This window comes from Limulus polyphemus, unplaced genomic scaffold, assembly GCF_000517525.1.
Source record: "Limulus polyphemus unplaced genomic scaffold, Limulus_polyphemus-2.1.2 Scaffold498, whole genome shotgun sequence".
NCBI lineage: Eukaryota > Metazoa > Arthropoda > Merostomata > Xiphosura > Limulidae > Limulus > Limulus polyphemus.
The window spans coordinates 360,425-376,911 of record NW_013666108.1 but is presented as its reverse complement, the minus strand read 5'-3'; the positions used below and the strand labels follow the sequence as shown (position 1 = coordinate 376,911).

The 16,487-nt window shown below is 31.2% G+C and overlaps 1 protein-coding gene across 1 annotated transcript in view; it reads right to left on the bottom strand.

The window, feature by feature from the left end:
- The window catches only part of LOC111085599, a 47,763-nt gene extending 31,922 nt beyond the window's left edge, over positions 1 to 15,841 (bottom strand). Inside the window, exons 1-7 of the mRNA XM_022384918.1 lie at positions 15,631 to 15,841; positions 14,513 to 14,681; positions 13,069 to 13,183; positions 12,149 to 12,211; positions 10,667 to 10,824; positions 5,563 to 5,708; positions 693 to 947 (exon numbers count right to left, since the gene is read on the bottom strand). Of these exons, the coding sequence (XP_022240626.1) occupies positions 693 to 947; positions 5,563 to 5,708; positions 10,667 to 10,824; positions 12,149 to 12,211; positions 13,069 to 13,183; positions 14,513 to 14,681; positions 15,631 to 15,660 (936 nt within the window). The 5' untranslated portion in view covers positions 15,661 to 15,841. The remainder of the gene's footprint in view (positions 1 to 692; positions 948 to 5,562; positions 5,709 to 10,666; positions 10,825 to 12,148; positions 12,212 to 13,068; positions 13,184 to 14,512; positions 14,682 to 15,630) is intronic.
- Positions 15,842 to 16,487: the final 646 nt, after the last annotated feature.

The following is a 16,487-nucleotide window of genomic DNA, read 5'->3' as shown; positions in this document are numbered from 1 at the left end:
TATAAATACGTTATTTTTAATCAATCATCTAATACAGATATACTCTGAGAAACGCAAGCTGAATGGTACCTGATTGTGTGTGAAACCTGAAATATATTTATTGTTTGTTTGTAATTAAGCACAAAGCTACACAATGGGCTATCTGTGCTCTGCCCACCATGGGTATCGAAACCCGGATTCTAGCGTTGTAAGTCCGCAGACATACCGCTGTGCCACTGGGGGGCGAGATATGTTTATGATTTTATAAATTACTTTAAAAAAGAGGCTTATATATATGGCCATAACTAGAACGTTTTCGTTTCTTTGTAATGCATATGATGAAAAAAAAACGGTCACTACTACCGCGCACTTCGTACTGAAAAACAGTACAAAAAATATATTCAAAATATCACTTACTTTAATAGAACAATAATGTTTTCACAAATTGTTTTAATTTTTCATATTTTAAGCATGTAATTAAGAAGAAAGAAAAAAAACATTCTGCATTAAAAGAAGGACGAAAATATAATAAATGTAACTGAGTTAGTACATGTTAATTTCGCATGGTTGATGTTTAATGATATACATTCTGTTAAAGTTATTTCAAACGTAATATAAAAAATAAGGTTCCTTTAGTTCAACATATTATCAAAATTGTTACTGTAACTTATTGCTCTAGATTTTTGGTCTGCATCTCTACACGAGTAACTTACTTCTTTGTTGCCATCAATATATAAAACCGTTGAACTCTTAGGAGTAACGGTCCATTTGGTGGAGTTGTAAACAATTATACCGGTTCTACTATCGCTCCGTAAGTCCACAGTCGAATTGTGTTGAAGCTCAGCACGACAGAATATATCATATATACCCTCTGTTGTTTCCTGGGAAAAGTTCCAATTCAAGGAAAAATATGCAATATCCGTAGATTTGATATTTGGCATCACTTTTACGTTGACTGGAGGATTCATCTGGTAAAATGTAAAAATTCAATGGTTATTTTCAATAATAAATGTAAGTACAAAATGTTTCCAAAAGTGGAGAAAATAATCCCAAGAAATTTGATGCTGGTGCTTTGTACATCAGTTGCACTGGTCACTTTGAATTTTGGGTCAAGATACATGCCCATATCCTCACATGTTTCATTTAAGAGAGTCTTTTAATTTACAAATGTGCTGCCAACATTGATCGATGTGTCTTAGAGGAATTAGCGTGAGACATAACCATAATACCAATGGATGAATTAAGGAGAAATCACGTAACAAAATGAAGGTGTAATATAGCAATGCTCCAAATAACTCTTTGCAGTTATTCAGTTCTTGGTTTAATGAAAAAAAAAATGAATATTTTATCACATTCAAAACTGTACTCAAGTTCTGATTTGCGACTAATCAACCAAAATGACTCTATACAACTGAAACACGATGTTACTTGAGAGTAGTCCATATGTTAACAACTGAAACACGATATAACCTGACAGTAGACCATATGTTAACAACTGAACACGATGTTACCTGATAGTAGTCCATATGTTAACAACTGAAACACGATATAACCTGACAGTAGACCATATGTTAACAACTGAACACGATGTTACCTGATAGTAGTCCATATGTTAACAACTGAACACGATGTAATCTAACAGTAGTCCATATGTTAACAATGGAAACACGATGTAATCTAACAGTAGTCCATATGTTAACAACTGAAACACGATGCAATCTGACAGTAGTCCACATGTTAACAACTGAAACACGATGTAATCTGACAACAGTCCATATGTTAACAACGGAAACACGATGTAATCTGACAGCAGTCCATGTGTTAACAACGGAAACACGATGCTACCTAACAGTAGTCCATATGTTAACAACTGAAACACAGTGTAATGTTACAGTAGTCCATATTCTAACAACTGCAGGAAGGCGGAGTGGAAGAACGATATGCAGTTTATTTCCATCAGATACTTGGTCTTTAGATTTATTCTTTCTTTCTTTCTTTGAAATGCCCTTTGAACCTGTTGCTATGGCAACAACAAGAATAGGGAAAGTGTCTTGACTGTCATTAACTCTTTGTGTTTAGAAATGAGCACATAATAAATTCGCCAGAACAAAAATAGAAAAGTATATGTGTTTTGATTTTTTGAAGTAATGCTTCACCTCTTTATAGCACGTCAATATCGGCTAGTATATATATATAACATCTATTGAGCAACGGTAAACTTACCATGTGTTAAACGATCGAGGTTCATGTTTTGTTTTTGTTATATTTTCACAACTGAAGATGCATGTAGTGGTAGCACGTTTAGCTTGTAGTTTAGAAGTGGTTTTCTCAAGCTTAATGGTAATAGATTCTGGTATTCTAAGGTAGAATTATTCCGGTAAATGGAGAATGACACAAGATCACATTTGTTTAGACAGTAGTTGGTAATACTACAGGTGTTGTAGGTTTAGACAGTAGTTGGGAATACTACAGGTGTTGTAGGTTTAGACAGTAGTTGGTAATATTACCGGTGTTGTAGATTTAGACAGTAATTGGTAATATTACAGGTGTTGTAGGTTTAGACAGTAGTTGGTAATACTACAGGTGTTGTAGGTTTAGACAGTAATTGGTAATATTACAGGTGTTGTAGGTTTAGATAGTAGTTGGTAATATTACAGGTGTTGTAGGTTTTAGCGTTACAGTGATATTTTATTCGACAGCAGAGCCTTCTAGTGGTTAATTCAATATATCCCTGATGCACTCCGGGCACGTGATGTCATATTCCTGTAGTGAGTTATTCAATAGATGTTGTTTGTCTCTAAAGTTGAAGAGCCTTTTAAATGTAGACTCTGTTCATTTGGATATAGCTGTTTGATTATTTTTTTTTGTTAATCAAGTATGAAACAATGCAGGGTATGGTCGAAATATTTTCATCAAACTGTGGCTGCTTTTACCAATTTTAAAACATTCTTAATATAACATTCATTCTGTAGAAAGTCTTCCAAAAATAGGGTAAACAATTTTGTTAACGGTTAATCATAAATGTAGGCACTAGAAACAATTGGATTAACTGGGCATCTTAACTTGTGAATCTTAAAATAAACCATTAGCAGGATTTATGACCCTGTTTTTGAAAGAGCTTGTACATAATGAATATTTCTTAAGGACACTTTTTTTGTTGATAGCTTAAAACAAAAACAATTTAATGATAACATTCATTGCGCATGTTTTTGCAAATATACCTTTAAACGAAATAAGTGACTTATTTTTTTCTAAACTTTCTGTGTTTCCTTAAAGACGTTTGGTTAGAGTCCTATTTTAAACGTTTTAAACTTGTGTATTGCAGGAGATATGTTGATGCCGCTTTTGTGATATTTAACAATGTTGAGTCGGTGAACAAATTTCTCTAGTTTTCAAAATGGTAAACATCTCACTATATAGTTTGCTTTTCTGTTGACACTCAACAAGCTCTGTTCGTAGATGTTCGTATCTTAAATAGCCATGATAAACGTATCACTAAGATGTATCATCAACTCACTTGTGCTGGAGTTTATTCACAGTTTGAAAGTTTCATTCCTTCAAATTGTAAAGAAAATATGGTTAAAACCCTGTTATACAGAACCTTTAAGATATCAGGAAATCAAAAAATTTTTAATTAGAAGTTTCAAATATTAAAAAGTGTTTAAAATAGGTTGTTTCTCGTTCCTATGTAGAATAAACCATACCTATACTGAAAATTGTTACTTGAGTCAAGCCCTCCTTAGTCACTACGTTATACATAATTACGAATTAAATTATCAAATATCTTTATCCAAAAGTTCAGTTGAAATGCGTCTTTATGACAGTGTGTAGATTAAAATGGTTCTTCAACTTCGAAGACAAACAACATCTACTGAATACTTGGCTAGTGGTATATAGCGCCAGAGGTGTAACTAGATATATATATTAAACCAACTCTGAAATGCTCTGCCGTCGAATGAAAGAATTGTTTGTTTGTTTTGAATTTCGCGCAAAGCTACACGAGGGCTATCTGTGCTAGCCGTCCCTAATTTAGCAGTGAAAGACTAGAGGGAAAGCAGCCAGTCATCACCACCCACCGCCAACTCTTGGGCTTCTTATAACGTCCCCACGGCTGAAAGGGCGAGCATGTTTGATGGGACGGGGATTCGAACCTGCGACCGTCAGCTTGTGAGTCAAGCACCCTAACAACTGCTGATCCTGAATGAAAGAACACTGTGGCGCTAAAAACCTACAACATCAGTAGTATTACCAACTACTGTCTAAGTGAATGTGATGACGTGCCTATATACTTCCAGTTTCCTCCACGTCATTCTCCATTCCTGGTAAAGATCCATCTTTAGAATACTGTATTCTCTTGCCAATAATTTAAGAAAACTGGTCGTAAAGAATAGAATAGAACATAAACTTTGATCATTAAATATGAAGTAGATTAAAATTCTTGAGTGTCGTACCGTCGAGATTATATGTAACTTAAGCCTAATATCTCATAACAAGTAATGCGTTCTTCAAGGAAAAGGCTGTGGATTAATAAACTTTACTATAGGTTTAAACCCCTGTCAACTGATGACTATTTGAATTACTGTTGAAATCTAATTACGCACAACAATAAATTTGAAGAACAAAAATACGATACTCTATATAATAAGAAAAAAGCGCTCAGGTTATAGGATGTCGTATAAAACAGTCACTGGTAAACTAAAGTGAATAAGACCAAGACTCCTAAATAAATTGAAACAATTAAAATCAATATCTAAGTTTGAAATTCACAGAGCTGGTAACTTCAAGGTCGCTTTAATAAACTATGATACTCGAACGTTAAAATGAACACAAATGATATCTGAGCAATACGTTTATCATTTTATGTACCTTAATAATACACATCACGATTAACAAAAATATGTCTGCAAAGAACCAATTAGTACGGCTATTAAAACTGCTGAATCTTATATTTATTCCTGGCCTTTCTTTCTGTCATTTATATAACAACAAACTAGGAAATAAGATTTTCCCTTTGTAAATAGTTACCTATAATAACTCAGCAGTACGCCTAAGGGATTATAACATCAAAAATCCGAGTAAGATACCTGCAGCGGGAGCAGTATGGATAGCCCATTTTGTCGCTTTGCTTGATTGTTTGTTTGTTTTTAAGTTAAGCACAAAGCTACACAACGGGCTATCTGTGCTCTGCCCACCACGGGTATCGAAACCCGGATTCTAGCGTTGTAAGTCCGCAGACATACCGCTGTGCTACTGGGGGCTTGTCGCTTTGCAGTTACAAAGAAACCCGTAATTTTACCTAAGGATTATTACTATTAAGTAATCTAATAATATTGCCTTTTACTGAATATAACTGTAATAATAGCTCTTTTTGTATAATATCATAGTTAGGTTTTGTTTGTTTGTTTGTTTTAGAGCAAAGTTACATTGGGCTATCTGCTGTGTCTACCGCGAGGAATTGAGCCCCGGATTTTAACGTTATTAGTCCGAAAACTAGCTACTTATAGTTGCGAACTGCGAATTAGGAAGACTAGTTTTTAGAAAATGTTACTTACAGCTTGAAGTTTAGGGATTAAAAATGGTTACCGGTGTGTTTTCTTTAGATATCAGCCAACATCCAGAAATAGATTTTATTTCAGTATACAAAGCTGAAATGTATACACTCATTTTCAAGCACGAACTAGACCCACTGATATCGATGAAGTTATACCAAACACCAAACGATGGACAAGCTTGAAAAATAAATAAAAATCATGATTATCTATGAAGCTCTCCACATAATTAAAACAACAAAAGACAATTTTCTGTAGAATATATTCTTACTACTAGGAAATAATCTATCTTAACCATTTAGAAACAGACATACATCACAGTAACATTCCGAGTCCTGGTCTGAAAACAGTATTTACACATTAGCATGTATATATATAGAGGCCTAAAACTCTAAAGTTGGAAATATTGTGCTAAAACACTGATTAAAATAAATTAACTAATTTTCCACGTTGATTTGAGCAAACGTTCTTCTATTAATGTGTTTTATTATAGCAAAGCCACATTGGGCTATCTGCTGTGTCCACCGAAGGGAATCGAACCTCTGATTTTAGCGTTGTAAGTCAGAAGACTTACTGCTGTCCCACCGGGGGACTCTTCTATTAATACAAAGTTTGAAAGTGCCGACAAGTAGTGAATGAAAACAATATCGAGGGCAATAATGAGAGAAAATAACAAACAACAACTAAAAACAAACCAATAAAAATATAGTCTGCAGTTAAAATAAGCTGAAGTAGCAGGTCGCTGCTAATTCAATTCTACAAACAAATCGTTGAGCGAAATAAAAAACATTGTTCTAGAGCTTATTACATATTGTTCGACATATTTTAATTTGCAAGGTTACTGTATCTTACTTTGAAACAGTACATGTGGCATCACACTATTTTGGAAGGGGGAGGGGTGTCTCAAAATGGGAAATTTAAATCATCTTCTTTTATCAAATATGTACAACTCCACTTTATTTTCTAAAAAAATCATGTCTAAATTATTATTTGGCTCTGATTATTCTAAATAGAATTCCATTAGATGATTGGTTAACTCCCAGTACTAAGTTATTTAAAATAAAAATGTCCCATTATGTATATTCTAATTACTCTATGTTTGGTTTAATATATGAATAATTGTTGTGTATAGTTGTTTTTGTATTTTTTGTTTGTTTTTATATAGCTACTTATCCATTATGGCAGTAAATTTATGAATTAATAAGAAAAAAATCTAAAAAGTGTGATTTGTAAATTAAATTCTAACGACGTTCTAATTCAAGTTCAGGATAAAGTTCAGAAGAGTTAAATTGTGGTTTATTACTTGATATTAAATTACGAATATAACTGAAGATAAACACATAATTGTCAAGATTTGTTGCTTTTTTATGAATAATGTTTTACAAAAATAAAGATACTAGTTAGCCATATTTGATGAAAAATTAGCTCCAATAAGGATGCCTATTACCTGTTTAAATATTTTATCATTAAAGGCTATATAGTTATTATATATATACAAAATATAATGAGATTTTTACATTGAATATTTAAAAAATAATATTTAGAAATAACTATATTTTCATTTACAAATTCATCTATTAAATTACTGAAGATATTTATTATATTTTAAAATTTAGTTTGGTGTATAAAGTAATTATATTTCAAAATAGAGATGACCGAATTCGAGAAATGCAAAGATTCTAAGCATTTCAGTACTTGTGTATTGTGTTTCAATATCCAGAGTCCATGTTTCAAAAAGCTAAGCGATTTTAATTTTAATTTGATTTTAGAAAGTAGAAAATATAAGATTTTGTTTAGTATGATAGCTACAGGTTTGGTGATAGCTTTTAATGAATTAGTTTGAATGAATGAGTTTATGTAATTTAGGGATTTCGTATAAGAAGGGTAAATTTAAATATTTATAATCAATAGGTATATTGAATTCTTAATAATTTTCAATAAGTTGTTAATAATTTAATTTTTTCAGATGTAAATTTAGTAGAACACTTTGTAGTATTAATTTCATTCATTATACTGGTAAAATCTATTGCATATAAATCCAAAGCAACTATATTAACTTTATCAATTGGTTTGTTTGGAATTAAGCACAAAGCTACACAATGGGCTATCTGTGTTCTGCCCACCACGGGTATCGTTGTAAGTCCGCAGTGCCACTGGGGGGACTTATAAATTGAAGTATTAACAAACTGTTTTATAATTTTTCTTTCAAAAGAGGAAATGGAATATATATATAATATGACTTGATAAATTTACGTAATTTAGCCTTTCTTCTTATGCTGTTTATAATAAAATATTTTTTCTGAATTTTAATAACATATTCATCAGTATTTTCTTTATATTTTATAATTGTTCATTATTTTCTTGTTCAATTTATATTCTGAATTTAATCACATTTTTTAGGTTATTTATTAGATCAATATCTTTTATCACCAGTAATAATATACTTATGATAAGAATCCGTAAAATTATTGATATTGTACTCACAAGGTATATTACGAATATTTTCTGGATTAAGACTTTCAGCAAATTCTTTATAATTGAAAAGACCCTTTTGATATATTATATATGAAATTAATAATTGGTTGTAATTCTTTTATCGGAAATATTTTATCTTGAATACCTTTTGTATGTTTGAAGACATAAAAGATCATCATACACTTTATGTTTAAATTCTATAATAACAAACGATTTTCTACATTTACTTTCTTAATATTATTACGATAAAGAAATATGTCCGACTTTTATCTAAATTTAGTTAAATCCAAAATAAGATATTTAATATTTATACTTTCAAATTCAAAACTTAACACAACACATGACAAATATATATGTATATATTAACATTTAACCTGAAAATATTTTTAAAACATCCTTAATAATGTTATTAATATTAGTTTAAAGAGTATCAGAGTGATTACAATTTTTTTAAAGTTAATCCATCTTAAATATTGTTTACCTTTTCTTCGTTTTCATTTCTTTTTCTTATTATGAACATCAATACAAAACAAATGTCGAATGCAATTATTTTTGATTAACTATTCAGCTATTTTACCTTGGAATCCCTGGTTTAAACCACAATGATAAAGAATTATTTTATTTAATATAAGATACGATTTTATTTCGATAAGTAAATCAACGTTATAAACTTTCTTTAAGATAGTAATCTTTATACGTAAAAAATGATGTATATTAAAATGGTGTATTTCGATGGGGTGCAATACACCGCTTTTTTACTTTATACTTGAGAATTAATTTTGCTTTAAGGATTTATAGTTTGTCCTACACACTTAATACCGCATATACCACATGTTAATACATATATTACAATATTTATTTTACACATTGGTGCATTATTAAAATGACATTGATAATATGTAGCTGCTGAACAAGCTAAGCAGCTAAACTTAATACAAATATTTTTTTTTCCGTTTTTAAAGTAGCTGACACATTTACCCGGTAAGTAGCTTGTTACGCTACGTACCAGTAGACAAATTATTGTCAAAGGAAAAAGTAGAAATATGGCAGTAGTTCCAGGTATTCCTTAGAAAATGATTTATTCTTTATATCAGTCTTGTATTGTTCAGAATATATGACTTGCAGTTTTCTTATACATATATACAGAGGATTCAGTACTTTATATTAAAGCGGTCTTGGAACACCACCACGTCATTATAGTCCATGTCACCACGTCTGATCGTCTTTATCTGACAATTCTCAATCTTGACAACAGCCCCACTGCGTAGGTCTCATTGCAAAGGGCTCCGTTGAAAGGCTATCATATTCAAAGCACACCCCTCTTATTCTCCCTCAGGACTTTCAATAATTCATCCTGTTTCCCAGTGCCCGTTTCAACATTTTATTGGGTTTTTGATAAAAAGAGCTGCCAGTTCTACTCACAAAAGTAAGTAAAAATACTTAACTAGACAAATCTTAATTTAAATCGTGTTTGTTAATGTTTTTTTTTGTTTGTTTGTTTGTTTGTTGCTAAGCGCAAAACAGCATAAAGGGCTATGGCACTGCTTCCTGCAGGTATCGACACAAAATTTTTAGCAGTATAAGCCCACATACTTACCACTGGAAGGCATGTGTTAATGTTCTGTTTCACAAAAATATAAGTCTCTCTTTGATGTCATTGGTTTTAATGATGTCCAGTTGAAATGATATATTGTTTTGTAGGAGTTCCCGTTTGTTTCTGTTAGTGAGAGCTTGTCAGAGAGTAAGTATCTTACAGGAAGTTAAAATGTCTTACAACGAGTTTGTCGGAATTAGACTGTTTGATGTCTCTGACATCTTCCCAGGATCCTTTAGTTAAAGTGCGAACTGCTTCATTTATTTACAAATGACACAATATATTGTTGATATTGAAGTACTGAAAAAGTTACGAGGTAAGTTGTTTTTTTTTTTTTACTTAGACCAACTTTCATTTCTCAGTGTAGTAGCTGATGACGTAACTCTTGTATTATGGGTTTAATTTATAGGATTGCACGAATATTAATTAGTTTGTGTGAGTCTACTATGTACTAAAAATTTATATTGAAATACCAAAATAAGAAGCCTTATAAACCGAGCGCTTTCGAAAGGAAGACCGTTCAGTGATATGTGAATGGTAAGTGGCGAAGAATATTTACTAGATAAGGTTTTCTATCGTATGTTTGGTTGTTGTAAGAATGAGTTGCTTGGCTTCCTTAACGATGCGTTGTACGTAGCCACGGTTATGGGAAAAAGTTCCTATGTGCGTTAGTTCTTGAACTATAATACGTTTCATTCGTGCGTAATCAGCGTACCCGCATGGTAAACTGTGATTTGGTTATGTTACCTATAATCACATATCATGAGGAAGGACGAATTTAAAGTTCGAATCTTTTAGTTTTGTGTAGAGTTCATTACATAAGTCTAAATACATAGTGTTGAACAAGAACATACAGTACTGCGATGCATTATATACATAAAAGATATTATATGTTGTTTGTATTTATAAGATTGTAAAAAAAATAATATTATATTTAGAAGTTTGATGTATTAAGCACTTTTTCACAAGTTCCCTTAATCAGTTTTTTCTTATGGTATTCAAATTAATATTACATACATCTGCTTCGAAGACAAACAGATAAAGAAACAAACAAAAAATAGCCACCCACCTTCAACTGGTGGCGTGCAATGTTCACAGGCATCTAATAGCCATTCACTGCGTTGTTTTCCATCACATCTCAAACAGTCATTAAAACTACATTTTTCACAGGCATTTATGCCGTAGTTTATAGATCTGTTAGTTTGGCCTTGAACACAGTGTCCACATCTGAAACATAACAAAGACAGATTTTACTACTATTTGGTAAAAATAAACAATAAAAAGCATATTGTTAAAGGTATTTTTATCATATCTGTATTGTTAAATATATTCTTATCATATATGTACTGTTAAAGATACTTGTATCATATCTGTATTGTTAAATATATTCTTATCATATATGTACTGTTAAAGATACTTGTATCATATCTATATTGTTAAAAATATTTTTGTCATATCTGTATTGTTAAATATATTTTTGTCATATCTGTATTGTTAAATATATTTTTGTCATATCTATATACCTCATCATACGTATAAGACACTTTTTTATTATTGTTAAGAACAAATACACACAATGGAAATGGTGGCAAATAAGATCTAAATTTTGTCCATAAGATGATGTTTATAAGACTAGATAATATATACAATGTTTCTACTGCCGTTTCTTAAGAAAAAGTTTTTGTTCTTAAATGACTATTTTTTAAATATCATTAGAAATATCACTAGTAAGTTGTGTTTTAAAGAAAGAAAAAGCCACCCATAAGCCCGTTTTTAAATAGTTTTATCAAACTAAATGTGTACACTATATATATATATATTTCTAGAGTTGGAAATTTGTGACATTAATAGAAATAAAAATATGTTAAGGTCCCATCAAATTATAAGATAGCTGTTTTTAAGTTTCTTTATTTTTCTCTCACCAGAGTCCTCCTCAGTCGAGTAAAGATGAGCAGCAGTTAGAAAACTAAAATCCAAAAAGAACTACGAGGTAGGTAACATTAAACATTATTTGATACTGATAGAGTTGGTAGGGTTTCTAACAATTAGAAGGTAAAAATGATCTAAGGTTATCCTAAGTGGGAAGAGAATGGACTTAAAATTCGTTTATTCTTACCATTATCAAGATTATATGAATACTAGTAAAGCTGTTTAGAGTTTATTAGAAAGTATAACCCTTTAACTAACCACCTAGCGATGAAAGAATTAAAAACGATCGACTTCGTTAAAACCTTTAACAGAATTATTTTTAGTTATGTTAGTTTGTTGCTACATAATGGGCTATCACCACCATCGGTATCTAAATCCAGATTTTGGCGTTATAAGCCTTCAGGCTTACCGTTGAGTCACTGGGTGGGAGAATTTTAGTTGAACAAAGTTCTCGTGCTACAATCAAGGCAAATGTTTTATCAACAGTCTATTGGTAACAGGGTAATATGGGCACAGTTTATGTTTTTCCTATCGAGGATATTTTTGTTGGAATTGGTTAGAGTTGGCAGATTAATTAGCAATTGATAATATAAAAACATAATATTTCAAAAAGAATCCTTACCTATTGATGAATGCAGAACTATTTAAAGCTCCGTCACATCTCAGAAGAGATTGAGTTTGGCGCCTAAAATATTAAACGAAAAACTAAATTAATAATCAGGGAAATTTTGAGGAAGAAAACTCGCATCAAATAATAAAAAAACAAATACGTTTTCAAATAACAGCCAAAAGATGATGCTTTGATATCTCCATTGAATTGCAGCATATTTATCACATTACATGGAGAGACCACCAAAACATTCATTAGAATACTCAATTCAGAAGAATCCAGGGTTGTATTAACAAAACATATACAAAATAATATTAATCAATTACAGTACACGAATCAGACCATAACAAACTATGGATACACAGTAACGTGATCAGTGTAACACCACGACCAAATGAAGAATCGTAACACCCAAAGAACTAAGCTGGCCTAGTCATATCTGCGAGAAAATATGGAGTAGTCATTTTCTATTACACTGAGGAAATTTTAAAAAAAAGACTGGTCAAAATACGAGCTGCAGATATGAACGGTCACTGTAATACTAAGCAACCGATAATAGAATACAGATTGTTTAACTGTTTCGATTCTACGCGGTGAACACGGCAGAAGATAGCTCGATGTAGCTTTGACCTATACAATGTTTGAAGTTAAGCACAAAGCTACACAATGGGCTATCTGTGCTCTGCCCACCACGGGTATCGAAACCCGGTTTATAGCGATGTAAGTGCCACTGAGGGGATGACCTAAATAAACAAGCATATAAATACATATTTTTAAAAATGTACCGTACTTAATGCTTTTTTAAATATATATATTTAGCTAACGCAAATTGGTGTTAGATTAAATTTGGATTTGTTTATGAGACTAGAAAATTGAAAAAACAACAACAACAAAGAAAATTAGCGTAAATAATTAAATTAAGACCAAATAACCTTTGATGAATATTATCTAAAACGGTGCTCGTAGAGACGATGATATCTGTACTGGTCACGTTCTTCGAACCAAGGGTGTAATTTATCCTTCCAAAATCAGAAAAGGTATGGAACCCTAGTCATGATAAATTAACAAAACACTAACCTTCAAAATATAAAAAAACAAGACAAGCGTTAATAAATGTTGTTATTCTTGTAACTACTTTGAAGGCATTTGTGTAAAAAGTAGAAACATCATACATTGTAAAAGAAGCTTCAGTTTTAAGTAAAAAAAATTTGAGCAGCTTGCTATGTATTTTTTATTTACAGAATTCCGTGATTATATTTAACCACTTCAGAGCCTAAGGCTCTTCCGAATAAGTAACATGTCAAAATCTTTCATTTCTAATTAGAATACTATAGAATGCTTTAGTTTAATAATGCCCTATCATAAATTCCCTTCAGCTAAATTATTATCAAGATTTTTCACTCTCGATCATAAGTTCATTAAATTAATTTTGATCATTTTTCTCATGGAGGGGCTTTTGTGGATAATTAAAACGATCAGTATTTTTTCCTGATTTTTTGTTCTGTAGTTGAATAAAGTAATTAGAGCCTTTAAGGGACTTTCTTTGGATAAAAAAGATTTTTTTTTCAGAACTTGAGAAACTTTCTCTAGGATACTAAAATTATCTGAATCTTTAAAAGACCTCCTGTGAGATAGTAAAATTGTCAAAACATTTGTGAGACTTTCCGTTAGGTAGTAAAATTATTAGACTCTTTGTGAGATTTTTCGTTAGATAGTAAAATTATTAGATTCTTTGTGAGATTTTCCGTTAGATAGTAAAATTATTAGACTCTTTGTGAGATTTTTCGTTAGATAGTAAAATTATTAGATTCTTTGTGAGATTTTCCGTTAGATAGTAAAATTATTAGACTCTTTGTGAGATTTTCCATTAGATAGTAGAATTATTAGACTCTTTGTGAGACTTTTCGTTAGATAGTAAAATTATTAGACTTTTTGTGATACTTTCCGTTAGGTTGTAAAATTATTAGACTTTTCGTGAGACTTTCTGTTAGGTAGTAAAATTATTAGACTCTTTGTGAGACTTTCTATACGGTACTGGCCCAGTATGGCCAGGTGGGTAGGGGCGTTTGACTCACAATCTGAGGGTCGCGGGTTCGAATCCCCGTCCCACCAAATATGCCGTGAGAGCTTCCTTCCCTCTAGTGTTTCACTGTTAAATTAGGGACGGCTAGCGCAGATAACCCTCGTGTAGCTTTGTGAGAAGTTCTAAACAAACCTAATTGACAAAATTCCATAATCGTTAGTAATATGGGTATCTAAGAAGCTTCTATGTTTTTCTACCGTAAAGCTAATGTTGTTTGTTGAGGCAAATGAGAAATTGTAATACATGGTTCTGGTTCTCAAAGATAATACAACTATCATCAGAAATTGTCTTACCTTCTATATATGATTCTGTGATGTCAGCACATGTATCGTTAGTTCCATCACAAACACTGCATACGTCTTTCACCAACAATTCCTGGCTAAACGTTTGTTCGGAGCAGTCTATATCATACGGGTACATGATGCTGAAGATTCGGCTTATGGAACTGTTTTCCCCAAACATCTGTGCAACATCCAAACATGTACTAATTTATATGTCAGGTAATGAGTACGAAATAATAAAAAAAGATTCTAGTTTTACAAATATAAATCAAAACTAATACATAACTTTTAAAAGTCCATTTCTTAGAAGCAAAGGAGAAGTAAGCACTCAAACAGAAGGAGCAAACACGAATTTCTTAATTTAAGGATAAATCTAAAAAAAAATAACGAAAATTGCTAAAATGGAAGCTAAAACGTCAATTTAGGACGAAGAAGAAATATGAAATAGAGTTGAAAGAAACTGAATACGAAAATTAAACTTAAGAAGGAAATTTATCGACATTGTTTCAAAAACTGAAAAAAAATAGGTGTTCTAACGATCTTAAACGGTATAGAAAAAAGAAGAGAAATGCTGTTTAGAGGCATTTTCAAACAATTATTTACGTCTATTTATTTCGTCATGGATTTTTTTTTTTACAGAATATTAATAATTGGGCTACATGTTATTATATATTCTAATGACCGATGCATCTAGTTGCATACTTCACACTTCAAATACAAGAAAAAATTAAAATACACGTTTTTATACACTTTGATTGTCAAGCACCTCACTTAATCTTTTGTTAAATAACACAAAAATACCATAGACTGTTCACTAACCTTGATTAAAAAAAAATTGGAACTATTAGAAAATTTTTTGTTGTAAGAAAATAAGCAATTTCGTGTTTAACTGCTTTATGGTAAACTTTAGGTTTTACATTAATTAATTAATAATCTTTGGAAATTACAGAAAAAATCAAGTCTGTAAGATTAAGAAAACTCATATCAGTCAATAAAAATATAAAAAGAATGATGATATTAAAGTAATATATATTTGCATATTTTAAGAAAATAATACAGATTACTTGAAAATTAGACATTTTAATTTTTTTCCTGCAAGAAAGAAAAAAAATCAAATAATTCTTTCTTACTTTTTCACAATCCGACAGAGAGAAAACCATTATTTCCGGTAGCTTTTTGGATTTGGTAAACTCAAAAACTGTAAATAACAAATTGTCACTACTCTTTGAACTAATTCTTGAGGAAATTGTTAGAGGGCTCCCGGTGCCTCGATATCTCACAGTGACGTCTGGTGACAACAAAAGCAAAGACAGGTTCGAATCTGCATATTTATATTGTTTCATCATCTCACATATATCTAGCTCATCAGAAAGGCTTCCATTAGAAAATTTCGTCGTTGCTTGAAGTTTTGTTGACATATCTTCCCACATACCGTTCCTCTCTTTCACTTCCCATTTTCCTGAAAATTATTTTTTTATCATAACGTTCAAACTATAATTAACTATTCTCTGCGAAAAACCCTTTCTAACACTTAGCTTAATGTAGTGAAGCAAATTCGTTCATAATATGTCAAATCCGAAAGTTTATAGTTAAAATAATACATTAAGTTTATTAACAATTTTATTTATACTGTTGCAGATCACAAAATACACTGTATAAAAACCTTACTTTTTATTTTATCACATGAGAAATCTTTATAGTTTATTGTAATGAAATATAAGAAATTCTAAAAGAAATGATTTGAGAATAAAAGTTGGTAAATATATTTTTTGATTCATTTTGCTTTGTCATTTAATCAAATTCTGTTTCAAAAATTTTGAATGGACAAATAACACTTACCTAGGTTACTGTTTTGTACCGAAAGAACTGCTATTCCAAAGGTGTTTAATTCCTCGGGTTCATAGAAGAGTTCACCAAGTTCCGAAGCTTGAATTCCGTGGAAGATGTTTGAAACTGTAAACCAGTCTCGTCTATCATAAGGGGTAAT